General features: G+C 42.8%; 1 protein-coding gene and 1 pseudogene across 7 annotated transcripts; one reads left to right on the top strand and one right to left on the bottom strand.

Annotated features, from left to right (window-relative positions):
• Positions 1-260: 260 nt before the first annotated feature.
• Positions 261-27497, bottom strand: SETDB1 (SET domain bifurcated histone lysine methyltransferase 1). Of its 7 annotated transcripts, none has more exons than XM_044000927.1 (22): positions 27185-27497; positions 25274-25545; positions 23704-23855; positions 19190-19224; positions 18409-18508; positions 17101-17226; positions 15548-15749; positions 12240-12313; positions 11243-11433; positions 9866-10034; positions 8730-8868; positions 8439-8597; positions 6821-7426; positions 6220-6336; positions 4700-4869; positions 3456-4078; positions 2739-2767; positions 2494-2626; positions 2026-2191; positions 1300-1511; positions 864-952; positions 261-704 (listed from the first exon to the last, which is right to left on the bottom strand). In XM_044000927.1, exons 2-22 carry the CDS (start codon positions 25531-25533, stop codon positions 587-589), a joined length of 3870 nt encoding a protein of 1289 aa, XP_043856862.1. In that variant the 5' UTR covers positions 25534-25545; positions 27185-27497; the 3' UTR covers positions 261-586. The 7 variants fall into 7 exon arrangements, with proteins under 7 accessions (XP_043856862.1, XP_043856865.1, XP_043856866.1 ...); XM_044000930.1 differs by having other exon boundaries at positions 8439-8594; XM_044000931.1 differs by having other exon boundaries at positions 9866-9995.
• LOC122753537 lies at positions 16289-16743 on the top strand (annotated as a pseudogene).
• Positions 27498-27908: the final 411 nt, after the last annotated feature.

Below are 27908 nucleotides of genomic sequence, written 5' to 3'. Positions count from 1 at the left end.
GTGAGAACATGGGAATTTGGTGGGGAAACAAGAAAACAGTTTATCTTTCTTTATCTTCTTCACAACTAACCTTAAAGATCCACACACATTCCCCCCACCCCCCCCTTACAATTCACCTGGCACATGGACATAGGAAAGGACTAACTGATGATCCAAGACACTTAGGACAGTGTGTATGGGCAAGAGGAAAAAACTAAGATCATAGCGTCAGACTCCCTTGTCTGGATAAGGGAGCTGGGAAAGAAAACTCAAACCAGAGACACAATTACCTCCTTGTTAAGATTTTCAAGGAAGAATACACAGTGGGAGTCAGGGTAGGGGTAAGAAAGAACCCCATCTCGGACAGGGAAGAAGAAGGTGGGACAGGAATGGAGATGCCCTGTCCACACGATGTGATCTCCTCAGACGACATGCTGGGAGGGGGGATGGGCCCTGCCTGATAGCACCACACTGGAAGGGACCCTTGAACTGCAGGGTTTCCCATCTTGATCTACTAGAGGAAGGGGGGGAAGAGATCAAGTCCACTGGACAGGGAGACATGGTTTGAGAGGACTCCGAGGGTCTCGAATGTGGCAGGCAGGTGGGTCTAAAGAAGCCGTCCTCGACACTCGATGGCTCCACAGCAGCACAGCAGCTCCTTTCCTTCCACACTGCCCACCTCATAGTTATAGTCCCAGGTCAGCTCTGTCCCAGCTCGTATCCTCCTGGAAAAAGGAATGGGAAATAAAGAATGGACACAGCCCAGCCCAGGAGCCCTGGATCCCTTTCAGTTCAAAGATAAAAAAACGAGGCACAGCTGGGGAATGCCCACCTAGGTTCCCTTTGCCAAGCCCAGACCCCTTCTATTTCTCCCTGATTCTTACTTGCTGGCAAAGAAAGCCACCCAGGGGAAACGAAGGTCGTGGGTGTCAACGAAGACATTCTGGACAAACAGGTTAGGACTGCAGCTGTGCTGTGGGGATGGAAACAGGATGAAGTCAGAATCAAGAAGAATAAATGGTCACAATTTGGCTGAGAATGCTGAATAATGGTTGGACTTGAGGACAGGGACCAAGAGCCAAGAGGGAGATGAGTAAGAGGTGGTGAGTCTCCAACCCTGAGGAGATATCTTGCCGAGATGCTTTAGGCTAAAATGCTTCTCTGGAGGCAAGGAAAGGGACAAATTGATTAGGTAATGAGGCCTAATAAAGCAGATGGGATTTTTGGTCTGAGAATGAGGGGGTTAGGAAGTGCTTGTTTTCAGGTCCTTGGGGTGTCCAGTCTTGAGGACCTTTGGGATAGTAGGGAAGGGAGGCTCACGTTGAGATAGCGGCCCAGGTTGCCTTCTAGCTTGGCATCAATGATGTAGCAAGACTCCTCGCCATCATAGAACTGGCGTGTATTCTTGCGGACAGGTACACTCTCTCCCTTGTCTGCGGACGCCATATTGGTTGACTTGATAGCAATGCCGTGTGTTGATTTTAAAGCAAAACCACGTGTGGATTTCACAGCCACCTGACGTTTGATTGGGCCTGTGGAGAAATGAGAAGATGAAGGCTGGGAGACGGCACAGCCTGGCCCAGCAGGGAAGTCCTGAGCTGAGAACCAGTAAAGGGCTAGGTTCAAATCCCAGCTCTTAACAGTGGCTGTGTGACATTAGGTGGACACTGACTTCAAAAGTTTGGGATGGAGATCAAATGAGATAATACATTTAAAGCCCTGTGCAAACTGAAGTATTATATAGAAGTCAGTTATTATCCCATCTCTGCTCCTCCCTGTAGGCTTGCTACTCCCCACACCGAAGATAGTTTGGGATGCTTAGCAAAACCTTAAATGGGGGTGTGTGTGTTTCAGGTAAAACTACACTAAACTGACAGAAAAACTGCTGGAGGAGAGAGTTAGCAAACTAAGAAAAGGGAGGGGATGTATGAAAATGACTAATTGCTGGGAGGAAGATGGTGGCCTTGGGTACTAGGCTCTGGGCTTTATTCCAGATCTTAAACTCCCTTAATAAAAAAAAATTCTCCTTAAATTCACCCAAAGTACCAGAGAGGTTCTTCTTGTCTTCAAAATCCTCGCCATCAGAGCCAGATGAGATGGTCTGGATGTCATCACTGTCAGCTGCTGTGGCCGGAGCCTGACCGGCCACAGGCTTTCGGCTTGTCCCACTCTCCCCCTCACTTTCTGTGCTGCTGGACAGTGTCAAAACATCCTGGCAGAAAGATTAGGGTTAAGGAACCATGAATACTACCTCTGTAGGGATGGCTAGGCATGGGGAAATCGTGGATTCCATATCCATGCCCAAGTCACTGTCCCTCCTCTGCCTCAGTTCTCCATAATGAATGAATGAATGGGTAGAAAATGGAGTGTGGGGTGGGTGGGGTAAAAGACAGAAATGCAAGGGGCTGACTATAGCAAAATCATGAAGTCCAAGAGATGGTCAAAAAGCTTTCCCTGGTCTTAGGACTAAGACAAGCAGAATCATGAAAAGAGAAGCTATACAACATCACTTACATCAGGGTTGGCTTGGGCAGGGCCCCCAAGCCTCCGGGTCTGATGCATATTGGTCTTGCTAGGGGGACGCTTGATACCTTCAATCTTCGAGGGGGATGGGTTGTAACCAAACATCCTGGAACTTTCAGTGGGCCTAGTGTGCAAAACAGAAAGGGAAGGGTGTTGGACAGAGAGCTGTTTCCCATCACCTTCAGACTGGTAGAGAATAGATCTTGGAAATGGAGTTACTAACAGAGGACACTTACAACGAAATCTTGTTCTGTTCATCAGGCTCCTGGGAAATACAACAGCAAAGGCAAAGTTAATTTCTGTTTAATTCCACAATCACACCCTGCCTTTCTCCCTGCCCCCTGACCAAGGAATAGTGCTAGGTGGGGCTCTGCTGTCTAAAGGCAGAGGGCAGGGTGGATGGAGGGACCCTGCATCTTAGGCATGGCCATAGTAGGCTCTGCTACACTTCTGGGAGAGAGGGCTTCAGGAAGGAGTGTGAGCCTTCTGGCAAACCTCCAGACCCTTAGGGGCTAAGAGTGGACTCGGCCCAGAGCTTCCCTTTCCACCCTGAACATGGAGGCTATTTAATGAGAACAAAAAATCTATAAAGTCAATACGTCGTTCTTCCCACTAAAGAATGTGATGGTTGTGGGACAGAGGACCCCAAATAGCAGACAATTAAAAAAAAATTCACAAGATATAATTTATCAGATAATTTCTCTTGCGAATGTCTTGTTCATAATATTAAAATGAATCACATTTCCCGGACACATATTTAGATGATGATGGGAGATGGTAACCTAGACCAACCTAGGTGGGTATTGGGGAAAGCTAGATAGATATATTAAACCTTTGCTAAAAATTATCTAGAAAGTGTAGAACCCCCCCATGACAATTCAGAAAGTTGACTGTATAAAGGATCAGCACTACGCACAGAGAACCCCGAAGCCTCTGGATTCTGAACTGCTCACCTCTTTCTTGGGTGGCTTGATATCCCCTTCTTCTTTGACCCCTACCCCAGAGATAGAGGGCTTCTCTCCATCCCCACGGCTTCCCCCAGCCCTCCCATCTCCGCCCTCACTGGTCCTGAAGGAGGAGCGGCTATCTGAGTCAGCAAAACTGCCTTCACTGACATTGTTGCAGCTCAGCCATGTGGCCACTTTGTTCTTGGGTGTGTCCTCAGAGGAAGGAGGTTTACACCCCCCTATGGAACCTGGGGCAGAAATATGAGGGGTGCCAGAGTCTGGGGGGCGGGAGTCTTTGGAGGCCGTCTCAGATAAGCCATTCTCTTTCTGGCCTCTTGTTTGCCGCCGGGTGGCATAGCTACGCCAGACTGAACTGGTACTAAAGTCCTCATCTTTGCAAAAGTTATCATCTGAGCTGTCATCATTAGACTCTTCAGGGTCCTCGGTGCCACTGTTGCCATCCTCTTGGTCCTTCAAGTCCACACCACTGCTGTCAGATGAGCAAGGGGCATCACTTTCATAGCCTTCCTTAAAGTTCTCCACACTTTCGATATGGTCCAGGTTTGCAAAGTACTCATCCCCCATTTCTAGACCCTCCTTGTCTGCAAAGTCGTCAGTAAGAATTTTGCCTGAATGGAAAAAGAAGGGGATCATGTCTCTGGCAAGTTCATTCTATTTCTTCCCCTCTTTCCCACGACCATGATCCCCAAACCCACCAACATAAGACTGCTAATAGTCTATCCTTGATAACAAACCATTGTATGACTTCCCACCCATGTGGATTTAGGAAAGTCTCTGAATTTTAAGCTAATGGGCTCCCATTCCCCAACTTATTTCTAAATGTCTCTTTTTCCATGCCCAGAGAAGTAATGTTTCTCTCATGCTAAGAGATCTCTCCAGGGGAAACAAAAGGTCCTAGCTTCTCTCTAAAAGGTCTCACCACTGTCAAGTAGGCAGCCCTATTTGACATCTAATTGCATTCACTTTTACCACTTTTAGCCTTTTCTGGTCTTAGCCTCCTTACTAAGGCACTCTTGTCTCTAGTCTAGTAGCCTTCACAACCCTTCTACTACTCTCCACTGAGTAGTGGTCTGACAATTGAATTCTCTCCCTCTCTCTCTCTCTGTCTAACTTGTCTGTATGCTTAGGTGACTGCTTGTTGGGGATATTTCAGTCCTGTAGCTGAATTAACAGTCTTTGACATCCCTTCTAATCCTAAGAGTCTGTGATTCTTCTTTCCCAGCACCAACCTGCATAGATACAGACAAAGGAGCCTCTGGCGATGTCATCCAAGCAACGGATGCCCCAGCCCTTGTTCTGTGTCTTGAAGAGCTGCAGTCGAACCTGGAGCCCGTGCTGCACCAAGCGGTTTGTGCACATGTTCGGGTTACATTTGCAGCGCTTATTACATTCATATACCCTGCAAAGAGGTCAGATTAAAATCCATTACAACATGATCTCCATGACATTAATCACAGCCACCAATCTGTATTGTCAAAGGTGCTTCTGTTTTAAAATGAGTGGAATGGACAAAGACCTCAAAGTTGTTAGTCATAGCAGATGACTTAGTCAAAAGGCTAATGTTGATACCTATGGGAAGAGTAATCTGCTAATCAGCATGCTGTAGCAATTGTTTAGATTGTCAACATCACTGCTGAAGTTAATTACCTTTAAGACCTTGGTGTTAAAACACCCTTCTAGCTCTCTTGTATGAAAATTCAACAGCTAACTTATTTTTTTCTTTTGTTGGGGCAATGAGGGTTAAGTGACTTGCCCAGGGTCAACAGCTAACTCCTAGAAGGACTGCTGTGACTTTTTCTTCCCTTCAATGATGACATTAGTGAAAATCTCTTGGCTTATTCTAAATCAGAGGTTATGTGTTTACCCAATCCCAGGTGTCCATTTTCTAACACCCTTAAATTCAAGGATGTAAGCCCCGTGTTGACTGGACCCTGCTCCCATTCAGAATGGCCTCACTGCCAATCCATGTCCCTGATGCCCTTTGACAACTGGCTCAACTTTCTCCTCTGAGAAGGCTCTGATTCCCCCTCAAGAATGCTTGGGCTTCACATCTCTTTAGGGCTTATATTGCTAGTGGCAATATGTTACTTTGTACTTAGTAGGATAATGACTTTCTACCTGTTAGGTCTTTATACATATTTACATTATGTCTACAGATATTGGAACTCCCTTAAGGAGATGGAACTTATTTTATGTATTCCATTTGTATCTAACATCTAGTACAGGACTTGGCCTATAATGACCCCCAGTCAAATATCAATGCACTGACTCCACAAAATACATTTCTAACAATTTTACTTGCCAACTAAGATGAATGTCATAAAAACTATACCTCAAAGCAAAATTTCCAATGATTATTCAGTCGCATTCTTTTATTTCATTTCAATGATGGCAAAATAATGGAACCCAACTGGACTTAATACTTGTTTGTTTTTTTTTTCACTTTTTTTTTTTTTTACAGGGCAATGGGGTTAAGTGACTTGCCCAGGGTCACACAGCTAGTAAGTGTCAAGTGTCTGAGGCCGGATTTGAACTCAGGAACTCCTGAATCCAGGGCCGGTGCTTTATCCACTGCGCCACCTAGCCGCCCCTGGACTTAATACTTGTTTAAAAAAAAAAAAGCAAAATACAACTGTTTCTATATTCCCTTTGGTTCCAGGATACTGGAAGTCTTTGCAAACAAAGAAAAACAAAAGCGACACAAATAACTTCCTTAATGTCTGAGGCTCAGTTTCCTTCTTGCACTTACCCTGTGGGCAGGCACTCATCTAGTCTCTTATGTTGGTAGCCAGAGTTAGGGTTGATCTGGCCTCCTGGGGTGCAGGCTGTTGCTTGGATGGTCAGCTGGTGGCAAGCACATTTAGACCTGGATGTAGAATAAAAGAGGATGGATGAGTGAGGCTGGAAGACTTTTTTCTAGGGGTGAGAAGTAATTGATGAGGAAAGAGATGACAGGAGAGATTCTCTGACACAGAAATACACATATTTAAAGGAAAGGATACACATACACTCAAGAGAAACAGACACACACAGAGAAAACACATTGCATACTGGACCACTGAGGAATAATGGAGAAGCCAATAAAACAGAATGATGGGAAAAGAAGAAAGCAAAGTAGGACAGAGACAGGCAGGCATTTGACCAAAGTTACTCAGAAGAAAAATCCAGACTCGAATATCCTGCCATTTCCTTCCTATCAGCAGAGGCCTTAGGGCAGAGCCACAGTTGGGGAAGAATAAAAAGAAAGAGAAGGAGACTCACAAGGGGGATAAAACAGAAGAAAAATAGGAGCCTGAGAAAGGAGAGAAGCAGCAGGAGGGAAATAAGAATGACCAGCACCACCAACTCACTTATCCCGACAACCATCTTTGCAGTCACAGCCAACAAGGAATTCCCAGCCAGTGTTGATGAAGACGCCCTTCCCTGGGATCCTCTCTTTACTATAGGCCACCTGTGGTGGGGGGGTTGTATCAATCTCATTGACACATGACAGAGGAACATCCTCCTGGCCGTGGGTGATGTCTAAGATGTAGTAAAAAGGCTTATAAGGCTGGAACTTCCTATCCACAAGAACGTATGGGTCCAAACAGAACATCTCCAGGAAAAGGAAATCGCAGCTTGTCTCAAAGAGGTAGCGTTCAATCTCATTCATCGTCCTCAGGCAGAGACCACATGGTGTTTTATAGATAACATGGAAGCCCATCTTGCGGTTGACCCGGCGCCGGGCAGTCATGCGCCGAAAGTCATAGAGCAGAGGAACCAAGAGGGGGTTCTTGCCCCGGTACTGTGTGTTGCTCACCGGCCTCACTCGAGTGAGGCAGGTGTGGCTGCAGGCGTGAGGCAAGTAGAAAAGCTTCTCCATCGGGGCCCGATAGGAGGGCTCAGCTGGAGCCCGCTCCAGCATGCCATGAAAAGCTGGGAAAGTCGGGCCAGGGGCCGCAGAGCCTGGCGTTAATCTAATGAAAGAAAGTAAGTAGGGAGAGAAGGAAGATTAGATGGGAACTCAGTAACACCTCTTGATGAAGCATTACTGCTCCAGCTGCTAAGCGACATATCACAGCATTCTAACCTCACAGGGCTGTTGCTAAGAAAAGTAACTCACTAACCTTGATGCGTTAAAGAAATGTAAGTTATTATTATTGCCACTATTACCACTGCTAACTTCAGAAATCTTATAGCGCTTTAAGGCTTGGAAAGTGCTGTACAGATGAATCTCATTGATCTTCACCTCTTGGTTACTAGGTGCTATTAGCCCCATTTTATAGAGGAGGAAACAGAGATGGACAGATGTGAAGTGACTTGCTCAAGGTCACATAGCTAGGATGGGTCTGAGGTGGGATTTGAACTCAGGTTGTCTTTACTCCAAATCCAGAGATTTTCCCCAATGAGTGGCCAGTGTTATATAGCAAGCACCACACACTTCAGGGCCTAACAAATGCATTCTTTGTCTCCTGCTTTCTAGGACAACTTTCTCACACTGTTCCCCAGAATCTTAAGTGAGCTTCCCCCATTTCTTTTTTTTTATCACCTTTCCTCAAGGTAACCCTAACCATCTCCCTTTCCTGAAATTCCCTGGCTGGAATATCCCATCTCACACGGCCAAGCTAGCTTCTCATCCTCTCCTTACAAGTTACCTTCACCTGCCCAAGTCTGAGAGGCAGTTCACTGGCCTTGAACACTATCCCTGCTGTGGACCATACCGTGTACCTGCTCTTCCCAATCTCGCTCCCGATCTCCTTCCTTCAGGGAGTCTCCTCAGACTAACTATCCTGGCTCTGGTCATTGTAATCCCTCAACACTAACGCCAACATTCCCTGGTATGTGGTTTTGTGCCTTAGGTATCCATGTCTTCTTGTTTCGCTGAACTGAACTTTCCTCTTTATTTTACACCATGACAACTTTATTTTACACCTGAGGCCGTGATACTGATGAGCTCGTAGACTGTTTCGGGGGTCCATCACATCTCACCTGATTGTCTGGCCAACTACAGGTTTCCCACCAGGGGCTGCCTCATTAAGCCCAGGAGACGTAGGGGACGAATGACCAGAACCCACGGAACCTAGCCGGAAAGATGTGCTCTTTTTGGCCACCTGCTTCCGTGCTTGGGCAAGCTGACTCTCCAGACTTCTGGGAAAGAGAAAAGCAGGTCATAGAGGGAAGGCCGTAATGAGGAAGGGGTTGAAGAGTTTTCAACAAATGATGTACAAAGGATGAGGTAAGACCAAAAGGGTCTGGAAAACAGGAAGGAATCGTACTTACTCCAAATCAGCCACCTGAGGGGACAGGGTGGGGGCAGGCAAGGAGGTAGTATGAGGTGGTTCCAGAGGCTTGAACTGGGTTCCAGTACCAGTGAGATCTTGGGTATACTGTACCACAGGCCCTTTGCTCCTTACCGCACCTGGCAGGGGAAAGAATATGGACCAGGGAGTAGCTTGGTTTAATGCCATTTATGTCCTACTCCACATTGTACCCTCATCTCCTTTAGGTAAAAGAGAAAGGAGTAGCAGGAGCACCTTCAGCAAATAACTGGATGGAGTTATTCTGATTTCTCTATTATCCATACTAATACAGAGGCACAGATAATGCAAGAGGTAGTTGTTTTGGGCTTTGGCATACAATGTCAATTTTCTATCATCTGGATTTTCTTCCCTAATTATGTTTTACTCAGGTTAGTATTTTTTTTTTAAGTATGCAAGATGGTAGAAGCATGCTGAATAACAGGAAGAAAAACTAGACTAGGCTTAAAAACTGACTGGTAATAATAAAACAAATTAGATCATGCTGACAATGATCCATCCATCATTAAATTTTTTTTCTCTGTTTAGAATTTTATTTTCCAAATTACATGTAAAAACAAATTTTGATATCAATTTTTTAAAACTCTGTGTTCTAACTTCTCTTCCTCCCTCCCTTCCCACCCCCACCCCCAAGAACTCAAACAATTCAATGTTATACATGAGTGGTCATGATCCCTCCATCATTTTTTTTGTTTGTTTGTTTTTTGTTTTGGTGAGGTGATTGGGGTTAAGTGACTTGCCCAGGGTCACACAGCTAGTAAGTGTTAAGTGTCTGAGGCCGGATTTGAACTCAGGTCCTCCTGAATCCAGGACCGGTGCTCTATCCACTGCGCCACCTAGCTGTCCCATCCCTCCATCATTAAGAGAAAAACTACATTCTACAGCATATTGCCCTAAATTGTCACCACGTCCAGATGTTATCACAAGCATGCTATTTTCATAAAGGGTACAATGTCATAGCATATGGATAGACCAGCAAAGCGGCCACAATTTAAAAACCAAAACAATTTGTGGTGAGCCAAAAAAGCAAAGAAGTGATCACAACATTTTAGTAGAATCTCTCTCTAATCCTCCCTCTGGGGCCCTTCTGAGACATACCCATGTTTGGGCGTGTGCGGAGCTGCCCCCCCTGCTTCTTCTCCAGTGTGGAAGCTGTGGACGTCTTCATGCTGAACATGGGCTCTAGTCGAGTGGAGCCTCGATAGATCCATTCACACCGCTTGTCATCCTGATGTCGGGGGAGAAGGGAGAGAGGCCGGAGTCTGTCCTGTCATTTGTGGGGAGCACACCAAAGCTACTTTCTCTGAGGAAGCTTCCTTTGAACATCCCTAAATTCCTCATCACTGCAAGCTCCCTATTTCCCCTCTTTCTCATTCACATTCTGTTCCATACTGGAACAAAAATATAATTTTGTTATATTTTTATACAGCTGCTAATTTGTCTTCTTTTGTATGCTACTTGGTAATTATTATCAACAATCTTTTCATATGTTTGTCTTATATGTGTCCTAGGGCCTAGAACCCAAGTTCCTTCTTCCTTTTTATCTTTCCACAGTCTTATAACCAGGCTCTATAACCAGGAGGCACTCATTAAATTATATTCATGAATGATTTGTTTCTGCTTTAGACTATAAGCTCTACAAGGGGAGAGAAAACATCTTAACCCTACTTTACATGCCACAAAGCTTCATACAAAGCCAAGCACTGACTGATGAATACAGTCAATCGTCATTATTCACAGACTCTGTATTTATGAAGTTGACTACTTGTTAAAGTGTATTTGAAACCCTCAAATCAATATGTCATCCATTGATAGCACTTTCATGACTATTTGCAGAGAGGCACAGCAGTGAAAACCTAGATTTGCCCAATGCCCATGTCCCAGCTGAGGGTGTGTCTTAGATAAGCGTTGTGCATGTAGGAGGGCTAGTGCTGCATCAATAATGTGATGGTGCATGCAGAAAAAGGAAGAAGAAATTCGCCAACGTGTACATGGGGCCACTCCAGAAAGTGCTGAAGTAAATGTGACCAGAGGCATGCAGGAACCTAACCCTGTACTTTCCCTCGGAGCAATGGTTCAGTAGTATAAGAATCAATATTCATGTTACTCCCACAAATGACAAGAATCAACACTACATGGTTTGCACTGTGTGCTGAATGCAGGCTTGTATCTATGTCTCTACTATTTTTATCTCGTATCTGTTTCTCCTGTGTTTCCTCCATTAACTAGAGAATTATCCAATGGCAGAATCTACGCCTACTTCCTGTACACAAGAAAATACTTAATATCAACTTATGAAGATACTCTTGCTATCTTGCATTAGAAATGAAGTCTGGCAATAAATGACTGCAAGTGGGAGTGAAGGAAGAGATAGAGGAGACTCTGTGGGATACAAACTGACCCTTATTAACTGCTCTCACACAGCTACTCTTACACTTACAGTCTCCTCCCCACAACCCTAGGAAGAGACCATACCAGGAATAGGATCTTGACAAGACTCCCATCCACCTCTTCCACCCGTGACTTCCACCAAGTGCCTTCCCATTCAGTCTTTATGAGCTGCCCACTTTTAAGTAGCACCATTGGACGGTTGGGGTAGGCAGTAATATATTCTTCGATGAAGTCTCGGCATGAAATGTCCTCAATGTCCTCCCACGTCTTCTTCACTGTTCAAAAGAAAAAAGGCTGTGTTAAAGGGAAGGTGAAGAAAGGAGAAATGGAAAATTGGGATTCGTTAAGTTAGGAGGGAAAAAGAATATAAAGCAATTATAATTTTAAGGGCCATAACAAGACTAACCTGAAAACTGAGGATAGATGATTATAGCACATGTAAGCATATGCAAATCTCATGTGTGCAAAAAATACGCAAATCACATACACATATTCCTCTCACATCATACACCTGAATATGGATCCTCAGGAAAATTCAAATGGAAACTCTTGTTAAAGGGTTTAAAAGAAGCCAGGTAGCAAATCCAAGAAAATAACATTGGTCCAAAATGGAATAAAAACATAGGCACAAACGTCAATCTTTTAAGGTCTTTGAATGTGAATGTTTGCAATCAAGAGATGCATCAAGACAAACTGGTTGTTCCCTGGAAAGTTTCTTCCTCAGGCATATTCACACATTTAGGATATTATAAAGCAACAATTTAGCGACTTCTTCCTCATGCCCAAGTCCAACATCAGGAAGAATGGGTATCAAAACAACATATTTGTAAGTTACCCCCAAAACAAAGATCAGCCTAACCAGTGTGGTGTCAGAAATTTCTTCCATTTTGGCTATGAATATAGGGCTCTAGAATCTAGCCAATGAATACACCCTTCACAAAGGGCATCACCGGGGCTCTGGCACCCAATACACCTTTTCCTAGGATTAGAGTGGAATTACGAGGTCACAATAAACCATAAAGAAAGGAATGTCAACCATATCTCTTAAGACACAAGGTGAGAAGGGGAAAGGGAAACTCACGTGGTCTGCAAATGGGATAGAGCTCAGACTGTGTGACATAGGATGCATAGCCATCATCAAAGAAGATAAGGAACCTAAAAACAAAAAGTGATCATCACACAAGCCTGTTTGGGAGACAAGGGTCCTTCAGCACATTTTGGTAGATTATTCCCATGTTTCCTCTACTCTTTTACCCCAAAGATGAAGCTTTTTTTGCTCTCTGTGGAGTGACAGTGCAGCCCACACCCTTCTTCACCCTGTTCTCAGGCTTTTCTCCCACCCCAATGGCTAAGAGTTCTACCTTAAGGCTACTCTTTATCTCTGCATCTATAATTAGAGACCATTTGCTCTCTTTGACTTATTAGATTCTTATTCTGTGCAATTAACTAGTTTCTGGTAGGTCACATTCTCTAGATTCCTAATTGTTAGTTTTTTTTAACCCCCACCCCACTTTTCAATCAGCAAACATTTATTTTTCCCCCCTTCTACCTCTCCCTCCACTAGTGGAAAAAAATCCTTATATCACCTAAGAATAGTTGCACACACACACAAATCCCACAATTGGCCATATTCAACAATGGGCTTCTCATTTTGCACATTAATCCACTGACTTTCTGTCATGAGGTAGGTAGGATTCTTCATCATCAGTCCTCTGGAATTACGTTTGGTCAATGCACTGAATAGAGTTCCTAATTGTTTACTTTAACAATATTGATATTATAGTGTAAATTAGTCCAGGTTCTGTTCACTTCACTCTGCATCATACATATCTTACCAGGTTTCTCTGAAATGATCTTTTTTCATTTCTTATAACACAAAAGTATTCCATTTTTTACCATCATTTGTTCAGCCATTCCAAATGATGGGCATCCCCTTAGTTTCCAGTTCTCTACCACTACAAAGAGTTGTTATAACTCTTTTTGTCCATGAGACCTTTTATTTCTCCTCTTATCTCTTTGCATTATAGACCTACTAGTGGTATCACTAGGCCAGTAGCTTTTTAGGTCCAATTCTAAATTGCTTTCCAGAACGGCGGCACAAATTTACAGCTCCAATAGTGCATTAGCATGCTCATTTTCCTGTGGCCCCGCCGACATTTGTCATTCTCTTTTTCTGTTAGAGACACTTGCTGTATTTTTTCAAGTTTCTCTTTGAATACTGATTATAATGGATTTGATTGGCAAAAACTAATTTTATGTAATCAAAATTGTACATTTTATTTTTTGTGATCCTATCTATCCCTTGTTTGGTCATGAACCTTTCCTTTATGCATACATCAGGTAATCTGTTTATGACATGACCTTTTATACTGTCCCTATTTGGAGCTTACCTTCTTAAAGGGTGTGAGGTGTTGGTCTAAATCTAATTTCTGTCAAACTACTGTCTAGTTTTCCCAAAGATTTTTTCAAACATTGAGTCCTTAAGCCCTGGAACTTTTGAGTTTACTGAACACTAGGCTAAAAGTTTGTTTATTCTACAGGTTGTGTTCCTAATCTGTTCCATTGATTGATTTTTTTTTTTTAGCTAGTATCAAATTGTTTTGAAAATTACTGCTTGGTCACCTGGTTTGAGAACTGCTACTGTTAAGACCCAATTCCTTTCCATTTTTTTACATTGCTTCCCTTGAAATTTTTGACCTTTTTTCCCTCCATGTTAATTTCATTATTTTTTCTGGATCTATACTATACAACAATCCTTTGGTAGTTTACTTACAAGTAAACTAATTTAGATAATATTGTCATTTTTATTATATTGGCTTAGCATACCAATGAACAATTATATTTTTCCAATTATGTAGGTTTGTCTTTGTATTTGCAAATAGTGTTTTATAGCTGTATTCATATAGTTCTTAGAGCTATTTTGGTAAGTAGATACTCAAGTATTTTATATATTCTGTATATTTATATATTCTGTATTTATTCTAAATGGAATGTGTGTGCGTGCGTGTGTGCGTGTGTGTGTGTGTCTGTTGGGTTTTATTGGTATTATACAGAAACACTGATCATTTGTATGGATTTATTATCTTGCAACTTTACTGAAATGAGTGTTTTAATTAGTTTTCAGTGGACTCTCTAGGGCCCCTAAACACCATCACCTTATCTGCAAAAAATGGTCATCTTGTTTCTTCATTAATGATTGCATTCCATTTCTTTTTCTTGCCTTCTTGCTACAGCCATTATTACTAGAATAATTTCAAACAGAAGTGGTGACGATGGGCATCCTTGCCCCATCTTTAATGTTACTAGAAAGGTCTCTAGTTTATATCCATTACATATAATACTGGTTCTTGATTATACTCTGTGCCATGTTAAAGAAAATTATTTTGTCTCTGGGTCTTCTAGAGTTTTTAACAGAAATAAGTGGGCTGTTTTGTTTTTTTTTTGTCAAAAGCCTTTTTGGGCATCTATTGATTTAATTTGGTTGTCCCTTTTAATATTACAGTCAATTGTGCTTGAAGTTTTCTTAATATTAAACCAACTCTGTATTCCTGGTCATAATGTATAACCTTTTGCCATGTGTTGCTATAGTTTCTTTGCTAATATTTTATTTAAAAATTTTTCACCAAAGCTAATTAAGGCCACTGGTCTACAATTTTCTATCACTTGTTTTGACTCTTCTTAGTTTAGGTATCAAGATTATATTTGTGTCATAGAATGAATTTGGTAGAATCACATCCTTTCCTATTTTTATAAGCAGCTTGAAAATATTTGAATGAATTGTTCTTTGAATGCTTGATAGAATTTGCTTGTAAATTCATCTGGTCCTGAAGGTTTTCTTTCCAAGTTCATTTATGGCTTATTCAATTTCTTTTCCTGAGATTAGATTGTTTAAATTCTCTATTTCTTCTTCTGTTAACTTGGGTATTTTATATTTTTGCAAATGCGCATCTATTTAAGTTGTTGGTTTTCTTGGCATAGAGTTGGAAAAAATTTCTTTTATCCTTTATTTTTCATTTTTGATATTGGTAATTTGAGTTTTTCTTTCTTCTTTTTAATCAAATTAGATAATGGTTATCTATTTTATTGATTTTTATACCAATTTTTTAAACTTTGAATTTCTGCGGCTCTCTACTTGATATTTTCTTTTTTTAAGGCTTGAAAGACAAGATCAAATAGGAATTAAGAAGGGAAGAATCATCTCTACAACTCTCAGGCGAAAAATGGGCTGGATGGCCTTTGGGAACAGTGTCCAGAGGTTGGAGGATTTATGATAAGAACCAAAGACAAGATTGAGAATGGAGTCAGTTCTGAAAGTTGGATATTTCTTAATGGACGCATTGGCTGCTGGTCTTCCCGTTGCCTCTCTTTCTATAATCCCCGTCCCAGTACCTGAGCTTGTTCTTGACATTTGGAGTCTCAGCCACGATGCCAGCATAGAGCCAGACCTGATTCCCATCTTTATACTTGGCCACCACACGGCTGCCTACATACAGTTTGTCTGCTGGAGGGTGGTAGTCATAGGCAATGTGGTTCCCAGACAACAGGCTCTTTCCTTTGTTGTCAAATTTGACTTTGAACTTCCTCCCAGCCCCTAGGTAAGGAAGAAAGGCATCAATATAATTGTCAATTCACAAACCATAGATATAGAAGAGGCCTTAGAGATTACCTTATACATTCTTCTCCTTTTACATATTAAAAAACAAAATAAAACAAACGAAGGCCCAATCAGGTTAAGTAACTTGCCTAAGGTCCCACAAGCAATAAGTGGAAAAGGCCCCATTTGAACACAAGTCCTCTGATTCTAAATTCAATCAATACTTTCTCCACTACTTTCTTTGCTAATTCCTCACACCCAGAACCCTGTGCTTATTTCTGGACAGAGATATAGAGAAAGAGAAGAAATAATCCCTGCATTCCAGGACTCTTACCACTAATGAGGGTAAATAGCTCCTGATTAAGGGAACTCACAGTTTAAATGGGGAGAAAGCACATGCCTAAGAATACACAGTGAAAAGCCAAATAGTCAGTTATTTGTTTTGATTGCATACTAGAGAAAAACTAAAATGCATATAAGAAGCTTAAGACTTCTCTCTTTCAGATCTACAATCAACGGGTGAACCTAGTGGCATGATGCAGATTTTCATGAAGATCCTGATGGGGAAGACCATCACCCTTGAAGTCGGTCTGATACTATTGAAAATGTCAAGGCAAAGATACAAGATAAGGAAGGTATTCGCCCTGATCAACAAAGATTGATTTTTGCTGGCAAGCAACTGGAAGATGGACAGACTTTGTCTGACTACAACATTCAGAAGGAGTCTATGCTTCATCTTGTTCTGAGACTTAGGGGTGGTGCTAAGAAGAGTAAAAAAAATCTTACACCACTCCCAAAAAGAGCAAGCGTAAGAGAAAGAAGGTTAAGCTTGTTGTTTTGAAGTACTATAAGGCTGATGAGGATGGCAAGATCAGTCACCTTTGATGAAAGTGCCCTTCTGATGAATGTGGTGCCAGAGTCTTTATGGCTAGCCATTTTGACAGACATTATTGTGGCAAGTGTTGTCTAACGCAAGCCAGAAGACAAGTAAATGTCTATGTGTTAATAAAAAGAGTCAACTTTAAAAAAAAAAGCTTAGGACCTGCAGAGAGAAGAGAGGCTAAGCACCAAAGAAAGTAGGACCCAAGTGAAAGCTATGGGGACACAGAGGCAGCTTTTATAACAGCAGAGAAATAGCTGGTAAAGGGAGTTTGTTAGTTGGTTAGAGTGTCTAGAAGACTATAATTAGATGTTTAGATCTTGTCTGAAGGGCAACTAGGAGACCCCGTAGGCTTCCAAAGAGAGGATCAAATGATGCTCACGAGGCATCAGGACTGACTGCCTAAGTAATGGGATAGATGCCCAGACAATTCCTTATACCCCTGACTTTCCCCTTGGCTGTACATACCAACTGTCTGGATGGCAATGAGGGTTCCCTTGTGCCATGTCTTGGTCCTTTTCTTGCCCAGGATCCTCATGCTGACGACTAGGTCACCATCCTTACTCAACTCAACAGGTACTTGGCCTAAGGCTCCTAGGGAAGAACCACAACATTGATGAACAACAGCGTTCAAATAGCACTTAAGGCTTAAAAGATCTTTGATCTCGTTTGAAATTCACAACAACCTGTGCAGTTAATGCTATTCTTATCTCCTATGGCAGATGAGGAAATCGGCTCAAAAGTGAAATAAGCGAGTATCAGAGGATTCCAACTCGGGTCCTTCTCATTCCATGGCTTGGGGACACAAGCACACCAAACTGCTGAGTCTGCCATCTTTGGAGAAATATGAAAGGGGGATTGGAATAGGAGACCCCTGCCCTGCTCATATTGGTTGGGATTAGTTTCTTATGCAGGAGTTCTTTACCTAGAGTCTATGGACCACCAAGGAGCCTTGGATAGATTTTGGGAAGTCCAGGGAGTAGGGGGGAAAATGACATCTTTATTTCAATAGAATCAGTTTCCTTATAATACTATACATTTTTATGCATTTAAAATATTATTCTGAGGTCCACAGGTTTCATCGGACTGGCCCAAAGACACAAAAAAGATTCATGAGCTGCTAGAGGGCAAACCCCATCTCAATCACCAGTGCCACCTGGTGGGAACCAGAAAGCCAAAATCCACGAATAATCTCAAATCCTCATCCAAAGGTTCTGCATATCTTCCTGGCTAAAAAGAGTCAACAGTACTTTTTCTGTTCACCCCTACAGTGGGGAAAATTTTCAGGTTTTGCAAAACAGCCAAAGGTCGGGGAAGCTAGGTGGTGCAGTGGACAGAGCACTGGCCCTGGAGTCAGGAGAACCTGAGTTCAAATCCAGCCTCAGACACTTGACGCTTACTAGTTATGCAACCCTGGGCAAGTCACTTCACCCAGTCAAAAAACAAAACAAAACAAAACAAAACAAAACAAAACAAAACAAAACAAAACAAAACAAAACCCCAAAGGTCAAGGAGCAGGAGATGAATAAAGAAAGAGCCCATGGATCTAAGTGAGCCATTATATGCCAGATGAACAGTGCCAAGGCAACCAAGCCTCAAAAGCAACTACAGAAAATAAGCTGGTCTGGATTGTTAGACAGAGGACTTTGTTAATGTCAATAAAAGCAATACCCTAAGAAGAAGGTTTTAAATAGATCACAAATAAGAACTATCATGCTACTGATACAGCCAAAGCTCTGAAGAGCAAGGATGACACCAGCCACAGGAAAGTCTGACCTTTGTTCAGGTCCTGGGAGCTAGTCTTCTTATTGACAGCATCCATGAACTTTTGGACATCTTGGGCTGACTTCCTTAGGGCAGCCATAGCTTCTCGGAGCTGCACAACAGAGGATGGGGAAGCAAAAGCTTTGAATTAGCAAGAGTCTTCTCGCCAAGTGCAGAACTAGCTTGCCTTTCAAAGAAAACTGACTGAGTTGTAGTGAGTCAACAGGATGGGTACACTTCTGCTTCCAAACTTGGCTCAAAATTGAGCTCTTCCAGGGAACTTTCCCTGATTTACCTTGATTCTCATCAGTCCTAGATTCTGCATCTATCCCTGCTGCCTCACTCCCCAGCTTCCTTCAAGACTGAGCTCAAAGCCTAAATTGGATGAAAGCCTTTCTCAGCTCCTTCCACTGCTAGTACTTCCAAGAATTCTCTCTCTCTTGTATATACATGGTTATTTGCATGTTGTCTCCCATTCATATTAGAATGGGAGCTCCTTGAAGTCATGGACTATATTTTTGCCTTCCTTTGTAATAAGCACTTATTAGATCCTTCTTGACTATCTTGCACTTGTACATCCAACTTATCTTCACAATGTCTATGTGGGTCATTTCCATGAGTGTGAGCTCTGTCTCCCTAACTGGAAACCTAATTCCTAGAATCAAGAGCTTCTCTGTCTTCTAGAGTGTCTGGAACAGGTCTCCACAAAAAGCAAGCACTCAAATGCTGCTGGGTAACCCTATTCTAACTGATTCTTAAATCCTCTTGCCTCTTACCCTCCCAGTTAACTCACCTTCTGGTCCTTTGGGGTTCTACTGCCTGCATCACCTGCGGGTTTAAGAGAAAGAGACATCCCTATAATTACATTTCCTATAAATAAAAACTAAACTTAATCAACTACTTGCTGTGCAGACATTTGCAATGCAGTTTCCACCCTCAACGCCGTGAGAGAAGCTCGGCTCCTAAAGGTCACCACACACTTCCTTTCTCACTGCATCCTCTTTGGTCAGTCCTCAAGGGACATTTCTGACATGTGACACTGCTAAGCGCACCTTCCTCCCTGAGATTCCCTCACCTGCTAGATTTGGTGAGGTGAGTATTTTCTGATTCTCCTCATGGCCTGACCAAACCTCTTCTGGCCCCTCCTCCTCTCAGGTGTCTTTCAAAAGGTTCTTTCTTGGGTCCTCTTCGATTTTTACAATCTCATTTACTCCCATGATTCCTCCTCCCTTTTTTACTCAGAAGACCCCCAAATTGACACCTCCAGGCCCAACCTCTCCCCAAATCCCTCCCAGATATCACTATCTAAAGGTACTAAAAGTGCCTTAAACTCAACATGTCAGAATCAGAAAACTTCTTTCCCCTCAAATTGACCCATCTCTGTCTATGTCTCCTTCTGTTGATGGCACCACCATTCACCCAGTTACCCAGCCTCAAAATCTCTTTGACTCTTCCCTTGCTACCAACAATCCATTGCCAGACTGTGCTAATTAAACCTTCAAAATCGTGATGGACTTGGCCTCCTTTCTATTTTTACCATTGCCAACCTGCCACAAGCTCTCATTACTACCTACCTGAGCTACTGCAAAGGGCAAACCGGTCTCCTCACTTCACCTTCCTAATGCACAGATCTAATATCACTCCTCCCTTCAAAACCCTTCAATAGTTCACTTGATTTAATATTTCTGAGATCAAGGTGTGTGTGGGGGGTCTTTTTCCAAATCCCTTTGAGAATCCTGGGTCACGTCCCTGCCAGGATGGGGCTCTGGAGAAGGGCTTTAGTGGAGAAAACAGCTCCCCATTGTCTATCAAATGTTTTCACTCCTTTGAGTGAAAACACACAATTTGTTGTGGATCCAGCCTTACCACACACTACTTACTATTCCTGTCCATATGCACTATGTTCCAGCTAAAAAGGACTACTCCTAATTTCCTGTGACCTAGTGATCATCTCACTTTACATGTGATAAAACTGAAGCCCAGGAAGAATACGTGACTTACCTCACATCACTCAAGTAATAAAGCAGCAGGGTTGGAAGTTGAACTTCACTCCTATGGATACAAATCCTCTACTCAGTCTACTCTACCATGCTCCAGAGAAAATGCTACTATTTCTAAGAATTTTGCAATGATTCCCCAGTTAGGAAATGACTTTTCTCTTTTTCCCATCTACAAAAGCACTTTTTACCTCTTATTATTGCCTATTCTGACCTACAGTGACTGCATGTTAATGTCACAGTATTGTACATTTATATACATGTTCCAACCTGTTAGACTGTAAGCTCACTGAAGGGAGCGCCATGTCTTATTTTTGAATTTTCTCTAATGCCTGGCAAAATGATCTACACATTGTAAGCACTTAATAGATACTGAAGGAGCTGCCTGAAAATGTTACAGGATGGGACAGAGAGGATGAAGTGATTTAAAACCAGAAGGCAAAACCTTCTAGAAAACAAGTCCACTGGCAAATAAGGATGTGCCATTTTAAGGTTGTATTTATTTTATATATGCCTGTTTAAATATTCTTCCATCATAATGTAAACTAGATGCCAGGGACCAATTTCCCTTGGATCTTAAGTTGAGCACAGTGCCTGGTATATAATATGTGCTTAATAATTGCTTGTAGATTGATGACCTTTCACATTTAGGATTTTCTAGACTGCATCTCAGTTCCTGAAAGATAAAGATTCCTGATGAGGAATCACGGAAATAAGACCTTGAAGGGAATGTTAAAAGTTCTATATTAGCACACGAAACCATGTACTGGCTATTGAAGCTCTTCTCTTTTCTGTTTCTTTGGGCTTGGTTCTAACATGGAGCTAATTGTCAAATCACCGAAAAGCAAACATTTATCTGGTGCTATGATCATGTACTAGCTGGCTACATCACAAGCCCTACTCTCAAAGACCTTACAATCTGAGGGGAAGGACAAGCAAACAACTAGAAAACAAGGGAGAGGAGACTAAGCAGGAAAGAGGCTCAGGAACAGGGTTCTGAGAAATGGGAGCAAGAGAAACTTCCGGGTGGCAATAGTGACATGTCAATCATATTCCTACAAAAATCCATTCCAGGACCAGAGACTGAACCCTTCATCTGGGCCAATTTTCCATTTGCTTCAGATACCACTGCCAAAAGGGTACTTGTGTCACTCCTCAAGTATGTGGTTGGATCCGTCTCTCTCATTACTGCCTCTTACATGAATCATTTACTTCATCAAATGGTTTTATTCTGACCACCACTTGCTTTACAAGTCTTTGTCTTCACTCACTCACTATATTTTCTTGATTTAAAATGCCCTTGTTGGTTTTCTCCATACCTATCCAAATACTACTCACCCTTTAAGGTGACACAATTCCTACTTCTTCCATAAAGCATTCCCTCCCACTCCAGCTGGAAGTGATCATGGTTTTTTCCTGAACGTAGACAATTCTCAATGTCTTTACCTCTCCTTGAGAATTAATCAACAGATGCTCCCTCAACTTCCCTCTTCTCTACCTCAAAGTTTCTCTGTATTTTCACTGATCTCTTCCTCCTCTTTCTCTCCTGTATCAGAGAATAAAGAATCCCTCCCACCCTCAAAGGTTAACCCTTCTAACTCTATTAAACCCAACCTTCTAGAATCTTCTTGGATCTTTCCCCATCAAATGACTCCTGTACTCTCCCTCACAGCTTCAGTTTCTTTCACTTCCTTTTCATTTTTTTTTTTGTGAGACAATTGGGGTTAAGTGACTTGCCCAGGGTCTGAGGCTGCATTTGAACTCAGGTCCTCCTGACTCCAGGGCCGGTGCTCTATCTACTGTGCCACCTAGCTGCCCCGGTTCTTACACTTCCATCCACAAAGAGGCTTAGCTTTCTCTTATCCTTAAAATAAATTTCTTTGATGTTGCTACCAACAATTACTAGCATCATCTTCTTCTGCCCCCACCTCCAATTTTAAAAATCTTAAAATCAAATAAAAATTTTTATACTTTTTGTTTTTATGTTTTGGTCATTTCTGGATATGACCCACTAGCAATGAACTTTCCCTTGTAACAAAGAAAAATTGTTAAGCAAACACAACTGAAACAGTGACTTTGTCTGCCTGTATGTGGCATATGCCAAGAGAAGGGATGCATATTGCATCACCTGTTCTTCTGAGATGGGTCATTAGCATTACTTAGACTTCAGATCCCTTCTAGCATTATTTTAGTTTACATCATTGTTGTCATTAATTATTTTTACTTTGCTCTCCATCTACTCATACAAGAATGTTGGAGAGTAAGCTTCTTGAGGGCAGGGTCTGTCTCACTTTCATGTCCCATAGCAGGCTAGAGTCTAATGAATGCTTGGTGAATGAATGAAACAAATCTACATTTCTATGAATTCTTCATATTCACCATCTCTGACTGCCTCATCATATTGTTATTCTCCCCTTACTTTTAACCTTTTTGAAGGGTCTGAATTCATTACCTCCACTTCCTCATTATAGGCTTAATACCTTGTAATTCGGTTCCCCCCTCCATTTGACTAAAATTTTCCTCTTGAAAATAAATACCCCAGAATCAAGACCAAATGTCCTTTTATCCATCCTCATCCTCGTTACCCTCTCTGGAGCAGTTACTACTCTTGAAAACTTCTAGCTGCTTCCTCCTCCCTTGGCTCCTGATGATACTACATCACTCTGGTAACCCTGCCTCTCTAATTCTTGTGACTTGCCCGGGGTCATATAGCTAGTAAGTGTTAAGTGTCTGAGGCTGGATTTGAACTCAGGTCCTCCTGACTCCAGGGCCCATGCTCTATCCACTGTGCCACCTAGCCACCCCTCTAATTCATCTTTGCTCTTTTTTTTTTTCTTTCTGTCCCTTGTAACGATTGGAATGATGCTACCTGCTGGTGACTTACTGTAGCAAAGCTCCGCCATGAGGAGAAGGCGTCTCCAGCAGGTGGCATCATTCCAATTGTTACACCCCCAAGTCTAACATTCAACTAGGCTCTGTTCCTCGAGCTTTTCTCTCTATGCTTTCTCATTGGTCCCCCTTCTTCAATTATCCTGTCTATACTTAGCTATTTAAAGGTTGTGTCCCTCAATAGAATGTAAACTCTTTAAAGATGGGGCCTATCTTTCTGGACTGTTTTTCTATTTCTCCTTTGCACAGGGCTGAGTGAGAAGACTCTAGACAAATGTTTAAGTCATTAAAAGAGAATCAAGCTGGGAATCTGTAGGAAAGATCAGACATAAAGTTAAAAGATCACCTACAAACAGGGCTGTCCGGTTCCTTGCTTCCACTGTAGCCCTGAGGCCTCTTTGCCCTAGTCCCTGTCCCTCACCTGAATCGACACTGAGGACATCATCGTCCTCATCAGGAATCTCAATTACTTCTGTGGGTTTAGAGGCTTCATCTTCAGAACTGCTCTCCCGATACTGCAGTCCCAGTTTGGAGTAGAAATCCTTCACCAGAGATTCACAGTTAGTCACTGCCCTGGCATTGGGACACAAATGGGGAAAAGGGTCAGAGCCAGCAAGAGTAGTAGAGAAGGGACCCTTAAGGAGTCACACACATAAGTGGGCTGTTCATTTGGGGGGGGGGGGGCCGGGCTGGGTGAGGCAATTGGGGTTAAGTGACTTGCCCAGGGTCACACAGCTAGTAAGTGTCAAGTGTCTGAGGCTGGATTTGAACCCAGATCCTCCTGACTCCAGAGCCAGTACTCTATTCACTGTGCCACCTAGCTGCCCCATGGGTCATTCATTTTTAAGACAGCTGTTTGTAATTCAGAAGGCATTCTCCTAGTGAAACAATGATCAAGAGTCTGTCTGTAAACTCTAAAGCACTACAGAAATGTTGGATATTGTTATAAATGGTGTTTATGTTTTCACAGGAGCCCACATATAATAATTATAGTTTATACAATGTTTCACAATTTAACCCCTGCTTTCTTCATAAGAACCCTATGAGGGAGATAGGCCAAGAATTACTATGACCATTTTAAAGATGTAGAAAATGATATTCTGAGAAGCTAAATGATTTGCCCAAAAGCTATAAAATGTTAGAGCTAAGAACTGAACCCAGGTCTTCTGACAAGTCCAGTGCTCTTTCCACCATCGTATATTGTTCTCAATAAAGTTTATTTAACTCATAATGTACCTATAGTAGGAAACTAATATTTCTATTTCAGGCATACCTTACCACCATTTATAGTTTCTATTGGAAAGTGTTCTGAGTTCCACTAAGAGTGCCATGGACAACATCTTGAGGAGGGTGGTGTGGTAGCAGGAAGAGGCTGAAGTAGACACTGGAATTCAGTAATTTATTTACAAATCGTTTACTTAAAGAAAGCCACTTCCTCAGGTAAGTCATCCACCTGATATTCTAAATTAGAGAACAAAGGGCAGTTGTGGTAGAACAGGGATAGAAAGGGGGAAGCAAGAACTAAGGCTTTGGACTTGGAATTCCTCGTTGCTCATTTGTACATACAATTTATTTTTATTTTAATTTTTTTAGTATTTACAAGTAAGGAACTGACTGTACTAGAATGAGATGCTTGAATAACACAAAAGATGGAAAGTAAATTTTCATAGCTATCTTCTTTGATCTCCACCTAATTATGAAACTACCTTAGGCCATCATGCCTAAAATATACCTACTACTGACTTATAAAACACGGAAATACTTGAAGTTTTCTTCAAGTCACTAAACGTTCTTTTACTTTTATAACTGATGTCTGAACGTTCTATACATATTTATTTGTTTCAAGATGTCTAGTCTTAGATCACGAACTCTTAGGGAACTGGTCAGGATCTTTACAAAAGCTGTGCCAGGTGCATTTAAACAACTGGTCACTTAGTAAATGTTTTTCAATAATGCTGACATATATTGTCCCCAGTCCATTTGGTCCTGACCTGGATGCTTCATCAAAGAGCTCATCGACGTGGGCGACCTCAGACTCTTTCTGCACCACCCAGGTCTCCAGTTCAGCCAGCTGTTTCTTTCGTTGCTTCACGCAGTCCATTTTTTCTAGTTCTTCGTCAATAAACTGTCGAAGTTCTTCCATGGAGATGCCCAGCTCCTCCACCACAGCCTGCTGCAGCTCAGCAATCTCCTGAGGTTCCATCCCAGCTGCTGCAGCACCGAAACCAAAACACCCAGGAAAAGAGGTCATGCCTGAGGTTCTCTGTGCAAGACAAAAAAAATACACCATGACCACAATTAACTGAGAAATATGTGTCCCTGCCCTATCCTTGGATAATCCAATTATATTTAACTTTGAATACTGTGCTATCTCCTGCACAAGGAGTATTTAGTCCATAATGGTAACTGACTGGTAAACCAGGATTGAATTGAGGAGGATAGAAGAACATTAGGAACACAGTCTTATAGATTACACAAATACCTATTTTACTAGTGAAGTAGAAGGGAAGGGAATAAGCATCCCTATAGTGATGGGCAGCGTGCCAAGCACTTTTACAAATATCTCATTTGGTCCTCACTAAAACCCTGTGAGGTAAATGCAATTATCATCCTCATTTTACTGATGAGGAAACTGAGGTAAACAGAGATTAAGTGACTATACACACATCTTATTCTAATGATTTTAGTTTATGTTCTGTGCATGTATGTACATGTCAGTAGTTATGGATTTAAGAGGCAGCGTCAAGATAGGGAATCCTTGGAGTCTAAAAGACTTGGATTCAAGTGTTGCTCGTGATACAAACGAGATGTGTGGCCATAGAAAAATCATTTAACTATTCAGCAGCCCAGGTAACTCTATAAGACTATAAGCTAAGAGGAGTTAAAGCTCAGTACAAAGGAAATTGCGGGTCCAGAAAAAAAATTCATGTCAGATTCTAAGTTTCTAGAAGTAAACCTATTAGTCTATCATTTATTGTTGGGTGGGTTTTTTTTTTGGGGGGGGGGCCGGGCAGAACAACTAAAACAAACTAAAACCCACATGCAATTAACAAAAGGATCCTTTCCTTTAACAGAAAGGATGATGTTCCTATGAAGTTTTTAGTTCTTAAGTGACCAATAAGGTCGACAAAAGAGGCAAGCGTGATGTAATCAGGACAGCTGTCTTCATCGGTGGAAGTTGAGATTTGGTCTTTAAGTTGCTATTTGCCTTTTCTTTTTCTTATTTACGGTAACATACGCAAAGTATCACAACTTTTACATTACTTGATGCTTCTGTGCACACTGACACCAAAACATAAGCTTTCATGATAATAGATAGCTCATACAGTGTAAGATAACTTTTAGGAAGAGTTTTCATGCTGGGAGGGACAGGAGTAACTTTCTTGAGCATCTTTCATTGATAATTAGTCCCTTAATCAAAAAAACACTTATAAGAGTGTGACTTTTGATTATATATCATGCATTATTATCCCTCTCCCTAACCACAGCAACCACTCGCCCGGACTCAAACGAGTCTGCACTCCCTGAAAACGACAAGCACCGGAACAGAAGAGAAACACGCCGAGAGGTGGCGGGAAGCAGCCTGGCCCTACCAATGGACGGTGGATGAGCCACATCCCGGGCACCAAAGGTAGGGACCATCTAGAGCTCCAGGTGATTGACATCCGGACAAGGTTTACAATACAAATAGTTTAGGCAGAACAGTCACGTGGTCCCCCCAGCTCTCCACCTCCCCCCGCCCCCCCCAGGCCCCCAGGGCCCTGTCAACTCCGTCCCTCACCCAGTCAACTTTGGGCTCGGCAACTCCCTAGACACGCGCGCTCTCCCGCCGCCCCAGGCTCAGGGGCCCAGCGCGCCCTCCATGACTGCAGCCCCCGGGGCCCGGTCCCTGCTGGAGTTACCTCTTCAGCCTCCAACTGCTCCACTCCCCATTCCTCTCCCGGCCCCCAGCGTCCCACGCTCGCCCGACAACCGACCCTCAGCCCTTTCTTCCCACCAGTCAGACTCACGCCTCGAGGCCGGCAGCGGTAGGGACTACGAGGGAAGCCAAAGCTTAGGGGATGAGGGAAAGGCAGGATGGAGCGGGGGGTCGGGGGAAGGAGTGGTGAGAGGGGGAACGCAAAGCGGGACGGACACCGGATGTAAGCCCCTCATGCTTTTCCGGTCCCGGCGATGGCGGCCGGCCGGGCTCAAACTCCGCCGGTGTAGCATCGGCCTCCGACTCGGCCTAGAGTTTCTGTGGCGGAGGCGGCTGCCCCCACGTGTTAGAAGGCGGAGTCTCTGGGGGGCGGGCAATGAAGGGTTCTAGGGAGGAAGGAAGAGGGAAGGAGGAGGAGGGGAGGGGCGGGGCCTGTCTTAAAGGAGACGCCGCCCCACCGGCGCTGCCTGCGGGGCAGATGGTTTGTGTGTTCTGGCTAGAGAGACTAAGGGATTTGCTCAACACAAGTCAGGCAGAAATTGGCAGAATTGGAGTGCCTTCCGAACCCTGCCCATAACTAAGTAGAGGCTAGAGTCCTGCAAGTGTAAAACTCTACATAGGTAGGGCCTTCCCTAGGTTAATTATTTCCTATTGATCCTGCATATTGCTTGCTATGCCTATATCTATTTACATGTTATCTCCCCCGT

The sequence above is a fragment of the Dromiciops gliroides genome, chromosome 4 (genome assembly GCF_019393635.1).
Source record: "Dromiciops gliroides isolate mDroGli1 chromosome 4, mDroGli1.pri, whole genome shotgun sequence".
NCBI lineage: Eukaryota > Metazoa > Chordata > Mammalia > Microbiotheria > Microbiotheriidae > Dromiciops > Dromiciops gliroides.
The sequence above is the reverse complement of the archived record's forward strand: the minus strand, read 5'-3'. Positions and strand labels throughout refer to the sequence as shown.

What these genes read in the sequence shown, in the direction of transcription:
- SETDB1 (XM_044000927.1), bottom strand. Translation starts at nt 25,533, where the DNA reads ATGACCTCTTTTCCTGGGTGTTTTGGTTTCGGTGCTGCAGCAGCTGGG. An exon ending in GATGAGTGCCTGCCCACAGG is followed by an intron (nt 4,870 to 6,219) that starts GTAAGTGCAAGA and finishes ACCTCTTTGCAG; the next exon opens with GGTATATGAATGTAATAAGC. An exon ending in CTTTGTCTGTATCTATGCAG is followed by an intron (nt 4,079 to 4,699) that starts GTTGGTGCTGGG and finishes TTTTCCATTCAG; the next exon opens with GCAAAATTCTTACTGACGAC.